The 18,495-nt window shown below is 53.1% G+C and overlaps 2 protein-coding genes across 2 annotated transcripts in view; one reads left to right on the top strand and one right to left on the bottom strand.

Moving 5' to 3' along the window:
- Positions 1 to 310: 310 nt before the first annotated feature.
- On the top strand, positions 311 to 8,917 carry CMTM3 (CKLF like MARVEL transmembrane domain containing 3). The gene is made up of 5 exons (XM_055412616.2): positions 311 to 589; positions 4,178 to 4,333; positions 5,317 to 5,412; positions 5,803 to 5,923; positions 7,797 to 8,917. The coding sequence occupies exons 1-5, from the start codon at positions 443 to 445 to the stop codon at positions 7,823 to 7,825; spliced, it is 549 nt and encodes a 182-aa protein (XP_055268591.2). The 5' UTR covers positions 311 to 442; the 3' UTR covers positions 7,826 to 8,917.
- Positions 8,918 to 9,469: 552 nt separating this feature from the next.
- The window catches only part of CMTM4 (CKLF like MARVEL transmembrane domain containing 4), a 75,770-nt gene continuing 66,744 nt past the window's right edge, over positions 9,470 to 18,495 (bottom strand). Inside the window, exons 3-4 of the mRNA XM_055412615.2 lie at positions 18,032 to 18,130; positions 9,470 to 17,004 (exon numbers count right to left, since the gene is read on the bottom strand). Coding sequence (XP_055268590.1) covers positions 16,840 to 17,004; positions 18,032 to 18,130 — 264 coding nt within the window. The 3' untranslated portion in view covers positions 9,470 to 16,839. The remainder of the gene's footprint in view (positions 17,005 to 18,031; positions 18,131 to 18,495) is intronic.

The raw sequence follows: 18,495 nt of genomic DNA, 5'->3' as shown, positions 1-18,495 counted from the left end.
ATGGGCAGGAAGTTAGACGGGAGGCAGCGAAAGCCGACGATCTTCTGGGCAAGGAGGGGTGGTTTGAGAGCTCCGACGGAGTGCTGAGGGCGGCAAGGAGAAGCTCTCCGGCCGCCAGGACAGGGGTGAGGGGAGAAGGCGGGGGGTCTGCGGAAGCCCCCGGCCAGCGCGGGCTGCAGGTTCGCGGGGTAGGAGGGGCGGCGCAGGGGGAAGGCGGGCGGAAGAGGGGAGCGGGGAGGAGGGGGCGGGCGCAGGGAGGAGGGCGCAGCGAGGAGGCGAGGAGCGCGCAGGGAGGGAGGAGGGGCGGGGCGGGGCGGCCGGGATGCGCCCCGCGCCCGGCGAGGCTGGCCGCGCGCTCCTTCCGCACAGTCGGGGTTTCCGCTTCCCTCCGGGTGCAGGCTGAGAGGGAGCGAGGCCGGCCTCAGCCTCGGCCGCCGCCGCCATGTGGCCCCCAGACCCGGAGCCCGACCCGGAGCCCGCGCCCACCGGCCGCTCGCAGCCCAGCGCGGCCCTTCCCGGGCTGCGTGCCCTCCTGCCGGCGCGCGCCTTCCTCTGCTCGCTCAAAGGCCGCCTCCTGCTGGCGGAGACGGTGAGTGCGGCGCCCCCGGCCCCGGGCGGAGCAGCCGCCAGCCGCCGCCCCCGCCTGCAGCCCCCGGGCGTGGGGCTGGGGGCGCCGCCGTCCGCCGGCCTCGCTCGCCGGCCCGCGGAGTTGGGCTGAGTCGGGCAAGCTTGTCTCGTTCGGGATGGGTTCGTTGAAGCTGAAGCCGCGCGCGGGCCGCAGGGGAGCCCGGGGAGGGGGCTCACCGACGCGGCGGCCGGACCCCGGGGCGCAGCCCGGCGCTGTGTGACCTCCGGCGCCTCCGCCCTCTCCGGGCCTCTGGGACGGGCTGCGCCCTCGCATCTTCGGGCCTCCCTCACGGGCACCCTGCTCCGCAAAACCTCCCGCCACGCCCCGGCCGGGCCCGGGAGGCATCGGCCCTTGGCGACCCGGGGTGGGCCCACTGCTCCTTGGCTCGCTTCCTCGGGCGCAGGGAGGACCGACCCGGCCTCGGGCTGCTGGGCGGAAGCCAGAGTGGAGTCCCGCCAGCCGGGAGGGGCGACCCCCCGGGATTGGGTGAGGCCCGGGCCACAAGGTTGGGGGGCGCGCGGGAGCCTACCCCCACCCAGACTGCGGAGGGGCTGCCGGGGGCGATGACTTCATCTCCCTCTTCCCCGCCCTCGCTGGGATCCAGCCCCAGCCGACCCACCCCCGCTGAGCTCCTTCCTTCTTCCCGCACCCCTCACCCAGCCCCGTCAGCCCTTTGTCTTCCGGACACTCTGAAAATCCCTCGCACTGTTGGCCAGTGGGGTTGGAGGTTGGAGCTGGGCCTCCGTGGAGGGGAGGGAAGGGAAGGAAGACGCCTAGCGGGGAGGTGGGATGAGACAGAAGCACTTGTTACTTGGATCTCCAGCAATTTGATACCCCTGTCATTATTCCCACTTTGCAGACGGGAAAGTTGAGGCCCCAGCGTCTAGGGGATTTGACCCGGATCAGTTGCGGGTCAGGTGACGGTGTGGTTGAGAACAGCAGGGATCAGAGGGAGGAGGACTCTGTCCCCACGTCTCTTTTGGGCTCCCAGGGGGCAGATGGCAGGCGTTGGTCCTACCACCTCCTCTGCCTCTGGGGTCAGCTCAGAGGTCACAAGGCCGGCACCTGTCCAACACCCCACATGAGGCACCCAGATCCAGGACTCAGCTCACACTGCTGGGAGTCACCTCCTGGTTGGCCACTTTGCAGACTGATAGGAGCCACATTTGTGGAGAGAAACCTTGAGTCCAAGGCCCACTGAAGGGACCCCAAACACACCCGACTCAGGCCCTCCTCATGGGTGGAGGAGGGGTGGCCTTCGGCAAAACTGGGCACCAAGATCCTAGGCCCAGGTGGATGAAGAGGGGAGGAAGAAGGGATGAGGGATGGGCGCTGAAGGCAAGGGCAGCCAGCTGAGATCACCCCTGCCTCCTCGGCTCACCTCTGGCTGCCCCCAGGCCCAAGCAAGTGGGAGGCTGACATGGGCAGGAAGGGGGAGGAAGTTGCCACCAGGAATCCGGGGAATGAGGAACAGAATCAAAAGGGGGATCCCCAGAATCAGGCTCTGGGGGTAGGGGAAAGGAAAATGAGGGCCACAGATAATAGCCTTTGGCACAGGAAGTAGAGGACAGGGTTGGGCCACGGTCCCGTGGCCTTGTCTTCTTGGGAGGCTGGAGCAGCCTCTCAGCACACCTCTGTGCCTTAGTTTCCCATCTGTTCAAGCTGGGCTCAGCTACCTCCGTTGTCATGTTCAGAGCAGACGCCATGCTCTGCAGCTCATTCGTCTGAAATCACCATGGTGCCCCCTGTGGGCCATTTGGGTGTCATCCCTCCCGGGCCCCACGGCCCCGCTCTGAGCTACTCAGCCATGGACGTGCTCAAAGCCAGCCAGAGTGACCGAAACCAGGACGGAAAAGGGCCAGCAACCACGGAGCAGGATTGCTTAAGAACTCCACATGTGGAGTCAGCCAGACCACAGTTCAAATTCTGATGCCCTTTTATTAGCTGTATGACACTGAGCAAGCCACTTCATTCTCTGAATCTCACTATTCTCATCTGCAAAGTGGGCGGCGAACGGCACTGGGTGCACGGGTGGTGGTGAGGAGCTCTCACGAGCCTCGTCAGGCCCTGGCCCTGTGAACAGCCCCATCAGCCCCGTCTGCCCTTCCCAGTACACGTCTGCAGAACTAGCGGGCCTTGGCATCCTCCAGCGTCAGTTGCCAAGGCTGCAGAAAACATTTCAATCAATTCCTCATGACACCTTGCCCCTCCTTTCACAAAGGCTGGACCAGTGATGCAGCAGGGCATGCAGTGGCAGTGTCACCACTCCCTCTCCCTCTGGATGTTTTTTCCTTATTATGAAAATTTGAAAATATACAGCAAAAACATGCCCACCAATTATACATTTGGTAACACATTGCCTTATTTGCTACTTACTTTCTCTCATATCTCTTTGAAACCTGGCTGACTGTTTGCGACCCCATGGATTATATATAGTCCATGGCATTCTCCAGGCCAGAATACTGGAGTGAGTAGCCGTTACCTTCTCCAGGGGATCTTCCCAACGCAGGGATCGAACCCAGATCTCCCACATTGCAGGCAAATTCTTTACCAGCTGAACCACAAGGGAAGCCCAAGAATACTCTAGTGGGTAGCCTATCCATCCCTTCTCCAGCAGATCTTCCCAACCCAGGAATCAAACTGGGGTCTCCTGCATTTCAGGTGGATTATTTACCAACTGAGCTATCAGGGAAGCCCCTCTCACATATCTCTCTGCCCGTCAATCCATTTTCTTAACGTTTTTATAATTTATTTTTGTTTGTACTGGGGCTTTGTTGCTGCTCGCCGGCTTTCTCTAGTTGTGGCGAGCAGAGGCTACTCGTTGTGGTGCTTGGGCTTCTTATTGTGGTTTTGCTGCTGGAGCACAGGTTCTTGGTGCATGGGCTTCAGTAATTGCAGCACACACAGGCTCAGTTACTCCTTGACATGTGGAGTCTTCCTGGACCAGGGATCGAACCAGTGTCCCCTGCACTGGCAGGCAGATTCTTATCCACTGTACCACCTGGGGAGTCCAATCCCTTTTATTTTGGGGGCATCCAAAGTAAATTGCAGATATCGGTACATTTCAACTCTTGAATACTTCAGCAGGCATATTATTAACTAAAGTGCCAGATTTGTGTCCTGTTTTTCATGTAAATTCTTCATTCATTGAAAAGCACAGATCTTGGGTTTTGGGTGTAATTTTCTGAAACTGGCTCTTGCTTAGTTGACTGTCTTTGAGAGGGTGTAGGTTTGATTCTTCCCTATGGAGCACTGTCTGGGTTGGGTGGGTTCTGCCACAGAGCCTCGGGGTGGGCGGCTGGGAGGTAGCCTTCTGGGGGACTGGACGCCGTGAGAAGCTGGGGCTTCCTCATTGGGTCCTGGCAGGGAGCTAGCCTGAGTCTGGGGGCAGGGCCATGCCCAGAGGCACTGGGGGCAGCACTCACCGTGTGGGTTCTAATCCTGCAGCTGCAGAACTGGGCAGGGCACTCCCTGCTGGAGCCACCGCTCTTCCTGCCTGCAGGGTGGGGCTGTGCACGGGCCCTGACCTCTCCCTCCCTCGCCTCCCAGGGTCTTTCGTTCATCATCTTCGTCTGCTATGTGGCGTCCTCAGCATCTGCCTTCCTCACGGCGCCCCTGCTGGAGTTCCTGCTGGCCCTCTGCTTCCTCTTTGCTGATGCCATGCAGCTGAATGACAAGTGGCAGGGCTTGTGCTGGCCCATGATGGTGAGGGCTGGGGCCCCAGGAGGAAGGGGTTGGCTGGCCCTCACCCTCCCTTCAAGTCACCGGAGCTGTTTGCAGCTAGTTGGAACCTGTTGGGTAGGCCTGGCCTCGAATGATCCAGGCCTCACAATGCAGCTGCCAGGGGACCCAGAGCAGGTTGCCCGCCTCCTGGGCCTCCAGGGTCCCTCTGTGAGGCTGTGAACCCAGATGGCATTCTCACCCTTAGCCATCAGGTGGCGCTGGTGCTCCCAGCTGCGCCTTTCGGAATGAGCCTCAGCCGCAGGAATTCTAGCCATTTCCATAAGGGGCAGGGCGGGTTAACTGAGGACTTGCAGGGTTCCCCCAGATCTCAGCCATCTGGCAACTCATTTTATCATCTGGGAAGGCCCAGAAACCCACCCTGGACTTTGCTGTATGAAATGAGTCAGAAGGGACAGCAAAGGTACACTTGAAACACTTGAACCCTGGTCTTCAGCTTTCTCCCCTGTCCCCATTTTAGGAATCAGTAGGTGCAAACCATGGCACATAAACGGATCTGCCACGAGCATGTGGCAAAGCAGGACCGATGACCAGATCTCGCTACTGGAGAGCCAGAGGGAGCGGGTGACGAGGTTTCCAACTTCTCCCTCCCACCAGATGAGGCGATCTGCATCCGGGCCAGGCCACAGGGTGGGCTGCAGCCTGGTCCATACCCTCTCGTCCACCTGTCAGGGAATGGCAGGCAGGAGGCATCTGGACAGGGCAGGAGTAGAGGTTGGAGGAGGACCAGGGCGTGCAGGTGGGGCCTGGAAGGGGAGTGTGTGGATGCTGGTCTGGGGGCCCCGCCAACGTCCCGGATCTGACAGTGGGATTCCAGCCCTGTCCTTGGCACACACTGCCCTTCTGAGCCCCTGTCTCCTGCCTCAGCTCCCCGTGGCCGCCTTCCCATGCTGTGTGCCCCACGCCAGGGAGCTCACAGCCATGTGACTGCAGCCCTGTCTCCCCAGGACTTCCTCCGCTGTGTCACAGCGGCCCTCATCTACTTCGCCATCTCCATCACAGCCGTGGCCAAATACCCAGATGGGGCTTCCAAAGCAGCCGGGGTGAGTTGCTCCCCAGCCTCTGGGAAGGGGAGTGCCCCACTCTCATTCACCCCGCTCCTAAGTGGGTACCCCTCCTGGCTCCTTGGGCACAGTCCAGTTCTGCTGAGGTATCCTGGCCTTTCATTGTGGATCTCAGCAATGCCACAGTCCTCTGGTTGAAGGCTGACTCTGCCCAGAATTTGGAAAGGCTGTTGGCCAAACCAAATTAACAGCTCGATTGCCTATCTGGCATTAACAGGAGGGGTCTGTGCCCGCCATTCTGAGCTGCTTATCCAAGCGGATGAAGACAAGCTGTGGGGACGGGGCGACAGCTGCCCGGGGCGGCCTTCCCCATTCCCAGGCTCCCTGCTCCTGCTGACACGTGGCATCTGCCCCACCCGTCTCCCACAGGTGTTTGGCTTCTTTGCCACCATCGTGTTTGCCATTGACTTCTACCTGATCTTTAACGACGTGGCCAAATTCCTCAAACAAGGGGACTCCGCACACGAGACCACAGCTGACAAGGCAGAAGGTGGGTGGCCACCCTGTGGGTTCCACCAGAGAACCGGGCTCATCACCTGGGACGGTCGCTGCGGGGACCCTGCCCTCCCTTGGAGGCCCTTGGCTAGTTTAAGGCTGGAGTAAGAGCATTTCCTCTCCCCCCGTGGGCAGGAAATGTGTTCATAGCCTGGTTCTAGCATCTCTTCATGTGGCACTGATGATAAAACTGGTCCCCTCCGGGGAACACACGGTTCTCTGGGGCTTTGTTTGGCCTCTCCAGGAAGGGCACGCTGAGGGCACACCTGGCCCCTCCTCGCCTTATGAGACCACTCCTGGATGCTGTCCACTGAGCTGCAGAGTGACCACCAGTCCCAGAGTAGCCCCCTAGTCTCCAGTCGTGTCTGCCCCCCAGCTTAAAGAGCAGCAAGCCAAGTTTTTATCCACAGCACCTAGGCAAATACAGGGCAGTTCGGGTTTGTTTTATCCAAGGATGGATATTTTTTATATCCAGGGAAAAGTGCCACAGGCTTTCTGGCCTCCTCCACTCAGAATGGCTGTTGTGCCATTACCTGACTTAAAAAGAAAGAAAAAACCTGCAAGCTGAATGGCTTGTTTTTCCATCCCGGACAGCACCCATACCAACACGTCACATCTTTGGGGTGCATGTGTGCAGCACAGGGGGGCCCTTGAGGGACATGCCCAGAGGGACCAAGCCAGTTTGGAGCTTTTGATCTCTCAGGGCTTCCTCAGCCGCAGCCCGGGGCTCTCCTGCCCAGGGAGGCCATCAGAGGAGACAGAGGTCCCTGCCCAGAGGGGCGGGACCTGGAGAGGCAGTAGAGGCTCCAACACGGAAATGCAGGGAAGCCCAGGAGTTGACCTGGGATGGAGGGCCCAAGCTGTTTACCTGCCTGTTCCTCTCCAAACCCCCAGGCAGGCTTTAAATGAACAGACAGATGTCAGCTCCCTGCAATTGAGTAAATCGGATGTTTGGCTCAGCACAATTCCTCCCCGCAAGCCTGGTGTCCCCGATCCCTCCCAGCCCTTCTGTCAGCATCTGTTTACCCAAACACTCGGTGAGCCCTAGGGATGTGCAGATGGGCAGGCTAACTACCTGCCCTCAGGGAACTGAAAGGGCAGGAGTCAGACCCAGAGACAGAGTGGTGGTGTATACGCACGGCGTGAACAGGGAGCAGGAGGAACCCAAGTTGACATCAACTCTAACAGCAAAACGAGAGCTCACAGAGGTGGAGATGAAGCAGCTGAGGGAGCGCCCATCCTGCGGGCCAGCTTGGAGGCTGTGGAGGTGACCCTCGAGCTGGATTTTGATAGATGTGTAGGAGTGTGGGGGCAAAATAAATGGGGTAGGGGGAATGAGGACAACAGACTATAAAGGCAGGTGCCCCCGTCCAGGTGAGGTGTTTCTCTGGAACAGGTGGTCATGCCCTGGACAGAGACAAGGGGGGCTTTCGCAGGGCATCTTTCCACTGAGGGCCTGCTGTCCCCAGGCAGGTGACATTGAAACTCCTGGGGCAGGGGAGGCTGAAATGGCTAAAAACAAGCTTCCTGCTTTTCCAGTATGTTTTAGTTTCTCGGACAACAACCAGCCCCACTGCAGGCTGGGGGGCGGGGGGTGGGGCAGATATACAAGCCTGCCACCTGCAGTGAGAACAGCCAGGCAGATTTGGGAGGGCCTGGGGTCCCAGAGGAAGGGGCATCTGGGTCCCCCACCTCCCTTCTGCTGCAGCCTAGAGGATCCCAGGCACTCACAGTCCCCACACCAAGCAGACCATCAGCTGTTGTGGCCTGAGCCCAGGGTTCCAGCTGACAGCGCCTCCCTGGAGTCGGCTCTCAGGTACCACGGGCCCCAGAACTCCTGCCAAGCGTCCTCTCTGCTTTCCTTTCAGAAGAGAATTCCGACTCTGATTCCGACTGAAGACCTGCCCTGCCCTGGCACCTGAGCCACACAGGCCTCCGCTCCCGCACTTTTTGACCAGGCTGGCCAGAGTGTGGCCAGAGAAGCCTGTGGGGAGGGGGGCTGTGACTTCTCTAGCAGCAGTGGGAGCTGCTGACGGAGCAGGCCTCCTTACAGCCCCAAGCCACATTCCTGAGCCCCCATATACACAATGGCAACCCTTGGCTTAGCACTGTCCAGCCTCTCTGCTGTGAGGGCATTGTGAATATTCCGCCTCTTCTCATTTCTGCCCCGACCGTAAGCCCTTTAAACTCTCTGCCAAAAATAAGCACGGGGGACAGAGCAGATGGAACCCTGTTAGCCCATCACAGGGGGCCCTTCATGCTGTGGCGGGTGTGGGGAGAGAAGCAAGATAAAGACCGCCACAGGGCCAAGCCCTGGGCCCCAGTGGTTTCCGTCTGTGGCTGGGGCCCCTGCTCATGCCAGGCACCTTGTCAAGAACGATCCTTCCAAAAATTCTTTTGTTCAAGGAGCACCAGTTCCCTCTTCATTCCTGAAGCAGGGAGAAAACTAGCCTTAACCCTGTGACTTAGGAGAGTAGGGCCCATTGCCCACCTCACACTTTTGGAGACCATGACTTCAGGTGACCTGCCTATTCTGGGTGTACGACTGTTTCAAAGCAAAGCTCGTAGACTAGCTTACCAGGTCCAAAAGATTGAGGGCTCCAAATGACAAGTGGCAGCGACAGCGCCTGGGGCAGCTGGGCAGGCCCAGCCCAGCCCTCTTTCCTGGGGCCGTCAGCTGGTGAGCGGCTCCCAGGCCCTCAGGACAATGTACTTCTGGACACCTGACCCACATGAGGGGTGAGACGTGCCTTCTGTGTTCACCTAAGGACCTTATGCTGTGCATATATCTTCAATAGGATTTTGTAACTTTACATGTTTTTGTTTAAACACAAAAGCAGCTTCTTCAGTGGCATTTCCTGTGACCCAAGAGACCTTGTGAATGAGCCAGAGTTCTGGACCCATATTTTGGGCATTTGTAGTCTTCTCTTGCATGTGAATCTCCTATCCTGAAAAAAGCCATCATGGATTAAACCAGACTGTCTTCCTGCTTGGAGTGTGTGTGTTTGATAAAAACCTTACACACCCAGAACAATGCTGTCAGGTGATGCATCAGCACGGAGTGGTCCCCGCACGTGGCTCCTGCATCTGCAGGTTACAGCAGCGATGCCCGCACACTTGCTCCCTGCCAGGCATCTTCGTGTGGGCTCTTTACTCATGTGATCCTGTCGTAGTCCTGGAGTCTGACGGAAGGTTCGGTGACTTGATCAGGTCTCCACGAGAGGCCCAGGGTCTCAGCTTCTCACATCAAGCTAACAATCCCACAGTGAGTCAGTGTCTTGGCCCAGGTGATGGGAAAGATCAAGGTACTCTGCCCCAGCTTTTCACACAATATGTAATGTGTTCTGAAAACATGGATGAAAGTAGAACCTGCAAAAGCCAACAGGCTGCTGGAAGTGGCTCCACCTTGCCAGCCCTGGCCAAGCCACTGGTTAACAGCCCCCACTGTGGCTGTTTGGCCCCCACCTCACAGGCCTGTTTCAGGATCTGGGCCACAGGCTTTCAAGGGGTGGGAGCAAGGCAGAGTGAAGAGACGATACCGTTTTTACACGTCCGTTTATTAAACAAGAACTCCTTCATGACAATTTAATACAATATTTATTAGCGATTAGTGTTGAGAAAATTATTTCCCTCTACATACAAAAATACGGATTTGAACACTATGAAAACAATCAGGACAAGTACCGTGAAAAAATTGGTCCTTCAAAAGAAATAAAGGGGGAAAACTGAGGGCAGTGTGAGGCTTTGTAGGCTGTCAGGAATAAACCAACAGGAGCAAAGGCTCTGGGTCCCCCAAACCACTGAATGGATAGTCAAATGGGCTGGTGGGAGCTGGGTGGTGCCCACACCAGCCTCAAAAGCCAGGATGGGAGCTTGGACCGACCAATAGCATAAACTGAAGTTCGCCGAACACACATCACCTCAGCTCACCCCACAGCTGCATCTCCACTGTTAAAGGAAATAGACTGTTAAGAAGCAAAGTGTAGTAGTTATTAAATTAACATTGCCCCTCCCCCAAGTACCACTGGGCCAAGTACCAGAGTAGTCACATGGGAATTATCAGTCATCTGACTCGTCTTCCTTTGTTAGAAAATAATGACACATTCTGTCTGACACTTCAAAGCAGGAAAAAAAAAAATTATGTTTCAATAAACCCATTCCTTCATTTTAAATGGACTCAGCTAGTTCCTCAAGATTTCTCTTGACCAGACATAACTCAGTCCTGCAGGGCAGGCAAGCAAAAGGTCATCTGTGTCTCCATCAAGCTCGTCACAGCACGGAATCTAGTATGTTTGGGCTGGAAACCAGAAAGGGCCATCAAACCTATCCAGGGCATCCGTGAACCAATCAGAGATCCAAGTGGAAGAAGAACCCCAGACCAGCAGAGTCCCCACTCCCACTCCTGCCCCAGGACGTCTCACGTGGGCAGAGGGAAGCTGGTGGCCAAGGAGGAAGAAGGCCTGAGCGGATCTGGAAGACAGGCAGCCACTGGGAAAGGGCTTGTCACCGTTTCAGACCCAAAGAAGGGGAAGTCAGAGCACCGAGAATGTTCTGTTCTTATGGAACCACTTTCCTCTTACCATTTGAGGGGAGCAGTGGCTGTTCAGAAGTAACAAGTGGGTAAAAAAAATGCCAAATGCAGTTATACTGATTAATAACTATTTCACAGAAATATACTCTTACTCTCAGACTGTTTAAGTAAGCGGGAACGAGATGTCGAGGAGAAAGCAGCAGAGAAGAGACAGGGAGAGCTGAGGGGTTGGATTTTTTTTTTTTCTTTTTAAAAATACAGAATGAAGTTTTAAAGGGAAAACGACCGAACCTCAAAACTAGCATTGCTGAAAGCAATTTTAAAAGGACACGATCTAAAATCATGCTACAAAAATAGTGTTATCTTGTTTAACCAAATGTACATCTCTTTCAATTCCATGATTGACGGGAGTGTTTATGTGACTGACACACGGAAGGCACCGAAGGTGAAGTGATTATTATTTGTCTTAAAATATACAAAGACATAATTACCTACTTTGGGAAAAGGAGAAAATACAGTCATACTTGTAATAAATAGCTAAGTGTTTTTGCCATGGGTTGCTGAACCCCTACAAATTTCAACATATACAAATAGCTTTCGCCCCCTAGCATTCTCTTATTGCTTAGGAAAAGCACTGGTTTTATCCCCGTACGTCAGTTTCATCATGAGGCAGGGTTTGAAAACTTGTTGGTTACGGAGTGACAGAGTTGGGAACAAGTGAGGCCTTGGGCCTGGGCCAGTCCTGGGGGGATGGGGGAGGTGCACAGGTGTCCACCCTTGAGCTCCCCCAGGAGGCCTTGGACCAGTCAGTTTTCCCTCCAAGCCCCGAGTATCTGTCTTCCTCACATCTGTAGAGACTGAGAGCAAAGTCCTGAAACTTGCAAAGTCGATTCTGGAAAAGGCAGGAAAGCAAAATGGGCCACAAAGGGAAGCAGGCAGACGCGGCCCTGCCTGCCTGGGCACCAGGCCCCCACACTGTCCTCGCTTCCTGACCGTTCCTTCAGGTGGCTGTCCTGATAAAAGGGGCACTTCCTACTGGGTTTTAGCAGCATCCTCCCAAGATTACTCAAATTGGACAGTTTCAGATTACTACTGAATCCCGTACAAACCCTCGTCAAATCAATTGTGTCACACGTTCTCTCTTCTGAGGTGCAATGGTGAAAAGAAACTTCGGGCCTCACCCTAATCCTGCCAGCAAAGCTGATTAAGGTCATTTGAGACAAGGTCCTACTCTAAATGAAAGTTCTGATGTAGCTCACTAGAGTCCAGGCTATTAACCCCTTCTTGAGGGCTCTCTGCCCTGTGGAGAATGCATCCCGAAGGAGACGCGACACGCCAGGGTGTCCAGACAGCAAGCCACCTGGACTGAAGTCTCGGAATAAAACCTAGACAACAAACTAACCCTGTGAAAAAGATACATGACTCAAGGATCCATAAACTAAACTTCAGGCAAACTGCCACTGATTTAGACTCAGCGGGCTGGCAGGTAATTTTTTTTTTAATGTTTACAGAATAATAAAAACAAGAAAGGAAAAAATAAATCCCCAAGGCTGAGAAATTACATCCAAATGAAAATATAATCTAAACCAAAGAAGGGAGTTTCAAGCCTATATGTATATAAATGCCATTTACTGGTACGAAGAAAAACTAAACAAACATTCAACTTTGAGAAAAAAAATTCTTCTAGATCTAACAGATATTGAGGGCAGAAACAGTTTCTAAATAAAAGAAATGTAAAGAGCCACAAAGATTGCCAATTACCTTCTCAACCAGACAGTTATGATTTCAGCTATATCTGCTGAGGAGAGAAGAAATGGGAGATTTTACAAAGAGCCAGGAAGGTTTACACGGCTCAAGGCAGGCGGTGTTAGGTCTGCGTCCGCTCTGAGGGGGCCCCCAGATCAGAACCTGAGTCACCTGTCCACACCTGTGAGTTCCCAAACTCACATAAAGAGCCCAGCAGCGCCCAGGCACGCTGGTCCCCATATATGGCTCCCGCTCTCAAGTGGGTTCCAGAATACAAGACCTTGCTTTTCCAAAGAGGACAGGAAGGTAGTTAACCAAGTACAGCCTGGGTGGGTAACCATGTCCAGTGCTCTCGACAGGCCCACAGCAGACGGTCTGGGCATCCTTCTCTCTCCTCTCACCTCCCAGACCCGCCCCTGCTCCCTCCTCATCAGCTGTCACTGAGCTGGTCCTGGGAGTGGGTGCTGATGAAATAAGAGAGCCCATGGGTTCTGCACACTTCACCAGGAGCTAGAAACGTGTCTGGAGACCTCACTCATGAATGGCAGTCACTAGAGCAGGAAGCAATTTTTTATGTGGTTGGGACAATCAGTTTAGAAACAGCCCTCAGCTGAGTTGTTTTCGCCTTTTGCTATCTGCTCAGTGTCATGTTTTCCTGTAAACCACATGTGGAAAAATGACTATCGGGCCTTGGCACAAAGACTTCATGGTTGCTTTGTTTGGAACATGGGTGGCACACCGGGACCCACTTACAGCGTCACTGCCTCCCAGAATCACTCAAGTGGCCACGCGTTGTCTCTGTTAGGGCAGAGTCTAAGAACAGCCCACAGAAAATCCTGCACAGCCCGAGATTAGGAACTTGGTCCACCTCTTAAACACATGGAGAGGTGAGGGGTTCCTTCCCAAACAGCACAGGTGAGTCTATGAGAAAAGGTGAGCTTGGGCCACACACACACGGCACATGGAGGGGGTATTCAAGGGTCATTTGCTGCAAGTAGGAACTCACATACATGTGCAGACCAGAGTTAGTGCTTTATCTCCTCAGAGGCCGCCGGTGGCTCAACCCAAGACTGAATCACTCAGAAAGCCTCAAAGAAAGGAGAATGAAACTGCAAACTTTGAAAGACTAGGAATGTTTCCAACTGAGTCACCAAGCTCTCTCAAGAAGCCTCTGACTTGGAGTGGGGTCAGACGCACTCCATGCCTGCCCACAGGAATGAGCCTTTAGCCAAGGGACAGTGATGGTGCCCAAAGGGTAGGGGGTGACATCCTCTTCCCAGAGCCAAGCCCCCAGAACCAGACTGGGTCCCTGGCTTCCTTGCAGCCAACCTGGGCTCCATCCACATTGGCACTTTGGTTCAAACTGCCAAGAAAGACATGGATATTGGGACTGAGCATGCATCAACATTCTTGCCTTTCTGTGGGCAAAGGTAGTCCCTCTTGAATGACTTGCTGCAGAGTGAAAATCTGTTTCCTTTACTTCAAATAGAACTTCTGCTATGAGGTTTTAATCTGTAACTGCCTGTGCCTTCCCCGGCTTTATATAGAGCTGACAAGTATCTTTAGGCTCTCGTGACTGGAATCTCTCTGTATGAAAGGGGTAAGTACCCCACCCCCCTGCCATGTCTTCGGCAATGTGAAGGGAGGGTAAAGGAGAAACAGAGAAAAGAAAAAATACCACATCAACCAGATCAATGGCAGGATAAACTTTCTCTGAAGACATCAGTGTTTGCATCCATCTAAAACCACCAGAGGTTCCACCAAACGCTTGAGGGTTTCAACCATCCAGTCTCCAGAAGCAAATTCAAATGTATACAAGTTGGGCATCAACTGTGAATGCCAATATCATCCCACCATTAAATTAAAAAACACTAAGATTGCCTCAGTCTTAAAAATTCCCCAAACCAAACTGACACTGGTCCATATTACAACTGTTAAATGCAAAAATAAGCTTATTTCAATTTGAAAAAAAAAAAAAAAGCCCTTTTAAGTTTCCCCAAATTTAGATTGTCTGTTCGTTCACAGAAACAACATAAAGAAAATGTGTGTCTTCCCAGTCACACTAGACAACCACATTCCCTCCTTCCTGCTCACCACATGACAAGACTGATGGCTCTACAGTACGCCAATCAGCACATCCGGTCGCTTTTGGCTATACTGGGAGCTAATTAAATATAAAGAAATATATTTACAAAAACCATGGGAGAGCCTCATGGCACAAAGGACATTAAATAGTTACAGGGATATAAATAATTCCAAGATTCTAACACTAAGATGTAAATTAATTCCTAAGTGGCCTACGGCACAAGGTGTCATCACTTTTTATCATCTGTCAGCGTGTACAACTTCAATGGGCTTCAGAACTGTTCCTTGCAGCTGACAACACATCCTCAGGATACCAACAGACTCCTTTCAACCAGATGATAAACCGGTTTTATTGAAGTGACTTGGAAAAACTTGGGCAACAACCCTCGCCTGAAGAGTCTTCTTTTTTCCAATCTCACTTCAAAGGCAGCTTTTTATTGAGGCCAAGTAATATGAATCCCAGAAGGAGATTTCTGATTAAGTTCAGGGTGGTCCTTCCAAGTGGGCCCCATTTGATGCAAGACTGAGTCTTCGTACCCTGTTTTTAAATGGAACTCTCAGAGGGCAATGAGCCCCATTTTGAAGAAGCATATACACTCCACAAATGCAAAATAAATATATAAAATGAACAGATAAAATCCAGATGTCATAATCTCCTCAAAAGTCACTACACATAATAGGTATGAGGTTTATGAAGCCTGCTTTGTACTGCCTCACAACATCCATGGGAAGAGGGCTCAGTCAGACCTGCCGTGACCAGGCCTGGCTGCACTAGGTGGGGACAGTGGGAGGTTACCCCCAGACAAGCTGGGTCTCTGACCAGACCAAGGGCTTGAACAGGTGGCCTGGGTCACGGCCCTAGAAAGGAACTTGAGTTGTACAGGATGTTCAGTTCAGGGAGCCCTGACCCTGACCGTTCAGAGACGGCACAGTACCATTTCCTGCAGGGTCCCCAGCCAAGCAGTGCTACCTGACGAAGCCACCCACGCAGGAAATCGTACGCTGCTCCCCTCTGCAGAAGGCAATGCCAGCCTGTGCAGGGCTGGATATTTCTCACACAGGCTCTGCTCCCCGAGACCCCCTCTCTCATGACACTGCCCACTGCTGAAGCAGTAAGTGCTCACTAACACAAGATCCTGGGGACTCTCCTCATTAATGCAAAATCTTCCCACCAGCAGTGAGGGTTCTTTTCCTTGGTGAGGGCGAAACACAAAATATTAGAGTTAAGAGTGAGGTTTGTAAACATTAAGGACAGTTCAAAGAGTGAAAACCCGACATGTAAAAACAAATTTTCTGTAAGAGAAAAACAATTAGTCTCCAACAGAAAAAAACAAAAAACTACAGCATCGCAGGGGCTTGTGTAACTTAGTCACCACAATAATCTTCACTTTATCGAGAATTCATACAAAACCTTATGTAACTAGAATGTTCCCCGACAGCCTCCAAGATCGACGTTCATAGTTATGACCCTGAGGTACAGGGTCGTCGCCCTCCGAAAGATCAGTGAAAGGGGGTATCGTGATGCAGATTCAAGTAGTTTTCAAATCCTAGACGGAGCCACTCAGAATTCACTCTAGAACTCTTCTCAGGCGTTTGAAAATCAGCGCATACCCTGGAAACAGAGGTCCGTGAGGCCAGCAAATGGGCAAGGGTCCGGGCTGGTGGAACAGACTATTTCTTCTGTGGCTTTTATCTGAGAAGGTAAGATGACAGAAAATCTGCAGTCCGGCCTCGGCGTATTCAGGGAAGGTAGGAAACTAGAAAACAAGATGGTCCTCGTATTCTTGGAGGAGCCTCTGGGATTCAGGAAGATGATTCCAGGGACGTCTCAGCAGGGTAGGAAACAGATGGTGACCTCCTAAAGGTCAGCAGTGCCCTGGAGCCCAGCCAAGAGGATGCCAGCCTCCCCCACCTCCATAAAGCCCAGAGCCAGCAAAGCACCCAGCAGGCACACCCACCGCCGAGACCCTTGGTGTCACACCTGGTTTTCCATGCTCATGCTGGGGTCCCGGTGTCCCCAGGCACGGAAAACAATAGGCAGAAGGGCATCCTGGCGGCGATACAAAGCACATCCAGGGCCTCAATGAGGGTCGCCCAGAAATCACTGCTGACCCACTGTTCCAACCATAGTTTCACTCCTTGATATTTGTTTTTTCCCCTCCTAGTAGCCCCCATTTAATCCAAAGTCCTGACTCATCACGAATACATTTGAAGGGGTGGCTCAGAGTTAGCCATGAAGCCTAAGCTCAGGGACAGTAAAGTGGACACGACAGCCCGCAAGGACAGTGGCTCCCACGGCCACCAAACCAGAGGATGGGGGTGGGGGGCAGGCCCCTCCCACCACCTCTGTGTGAAAGGCTGAGCACGGGGTCCCCCACCTCCTGCACCCACCATCAGGGCTACCATGAAAACCCTTTCCCAGAATGAACTGTTACCAAGGAGGACAAAATTCAACTTAGTCACATGATAATCGGATGTGATGAGGGAAAGAAAAACTTGATTGAAAGGACGGGCACAAGAACTAGAGGGAAGAAGACTCCAATGCGTCTTCACGTGTCCAAGCGCTGGATCTCGGGCCGGCTGTCCACGTCTCTGGACTCAGTACGGGCACGGATGTAGTCATTGGTGCTCTGCTGCCGGAGGCTGACCCTCCACTTCTGCACGGCCAGGAATGTGTTCACTGCGTAGGTCGCTGTTGCCAAGAAGCCAAATATCTACAAGACACAAGCTAGGTTAGTCCGCAGGGCCCCTGGGCAGCTTACGGTGAGCAAGGTGCATTAGCCTCTCCTAGCTATAACCCCAACACCCAGACCCCACTAAATGTCCAACTGTCAGACCCTGGCCAAGTTCATAGTCGTGTGACCCACAAAAAGGCAGCCTCAGGTCTCTTTCGAAATATTCTGGATCTACAAGGAAAAAAAGATCACAGAAGGGCCTCTTTTACAGACCTTCATGACACTAGTCCCCAGGAGAAATACCATGTAGACAAAACACCATGTAGATGAAAAACCAGGGTCTCAAATGTGACCCCAAATCAAGCCGCAAGGCCCAGCATTCCATGTCTGAGCCCCCAGCCCCACTGCCTCTCACATGGGCAGCTCTGGGTGGGCAGCTTGAGAGTGAGAAGTGGCAGTGTTTTAATGATTAGATAATGACTGATGAACCTACTGAGTGATACCTTGGAGAGCTCATAGTTTAGTATCCATCCTCTCAGTTATAAAAGTGCTGCATATTCTTTGTAAATATCAAACAATAAAGAAAGGCAGCGCACAGAGACAGTCTTACGTTACCTGGTCCCATCCTCCGCCCCCACCCCCCACTGTGCTGACTGCCATGTGGTGTCCAGACTGCATCTTCTTCATGAACACCCCACACTGGCAGGGAAGGCCCTTAAAAGCAACAGCCCTTTCAGACATCCAGGACTCCACTGGACAGAGACTGAAACAGAGGTGCTCAAGCCAGAGCGTGCATCTAAGAGCTTGTTAAAACACACTGCCAATTCGGCAGCTCTGGGGAAGGCTGAGTACACCATCTCCAACAAACTCCTGGGTGATGCTGCCGTTCCAGGGACCACACTTTAAGAACCACAGCACTGAAGGAAACGGGGCCTCTGCTGGCACAGTGACATCATTAGCAAAGGAGAAGCTAAAGGAGAAGCAGTAGGACACAAGCCCAGGGGACAGAGGAACAAGGCACAGAAAGTGTATGAACCAGCCCTTTTAACCCTTTGAGTTCACTCACCACGGCAGCGATTTCTGCTCCGGTTTTGTGGTTTAAAGCAGCCAGTACGATCGAAGCAATAAAGAAAAAGAAAGTGCTGAGTCCAGTGTTGACCAAATCCTAAAGAATAAGATAAAGTCACTTGAAAAGGATCATTGCAGGTTTTGTCTGAAAAAACCACTGAAGAACTATTGACATAAAAATCACAATACCCAGCCTCTCTGATGGCTCCTTATTTTTGTTTCGGTGGCCCAGGGGTACTGATCACACAGAGGAAGGCAAAGAGGATGCTATTAATCCTATTTAATTAAATAGTTAATGATGCTGTTTGATAAACCACCACAGAAAAATCCACGTTTTAACCAAACACATCATGTTACCATTTCTTTCTTTCTTCTTTTTTGACCTTGCCTCAAGGTATGTGGGATCATTTTCCTTGACCAGGTACTGAACCCACACCCCCTGCAGAGGAAGCTCAGAGCCTT

The sequence above is a fragment of the Moschus berezovskii genome, chromosome 22, assembly GCF_049115385.1.
Source record: "Moschus berezovskii isolate FMDL1 chromosome 22, NW_MosBer_1.0, whole genome shotgun sequence".
Lineage (NCBI taxonomy): Eukaryota > Metazoa > Chordata > Mammalia > Artiodactyla > Moschidae > Moschus > Moschus berezovskii.
The sequence above is the reverse complement of the archived record's forward strand: the minus strand, read 5'-3'. Positions and strand labels throughout refer to the sequence as shown.

Excerpts from the sequence above, each read along its gene's own strand:
- CMTM3 (XM_055412616.2), top strand. The coding sequence starts at position 443 with ATGTGGCCCCCAGACCCGGAGCCCGACCCGGAGCCCGCGCCCACCGGC. Across the intron at positions 4,334-5,316 it reads GCTTGTGCTGGCCCATGATG|GACTTCCTCCGCTGTGTCAC; the intron begins GTGAGGGCTGGG and ends CTGTCTCCCCAG. Across the intron at positions 5,924-7,796 it reads CACAGCTGACAAGGCAGAAG|AAGAGAATTCCGACTCTGAT; the intron begins GTGGGTGGCCAC and ends CTTTCCTTTCAG.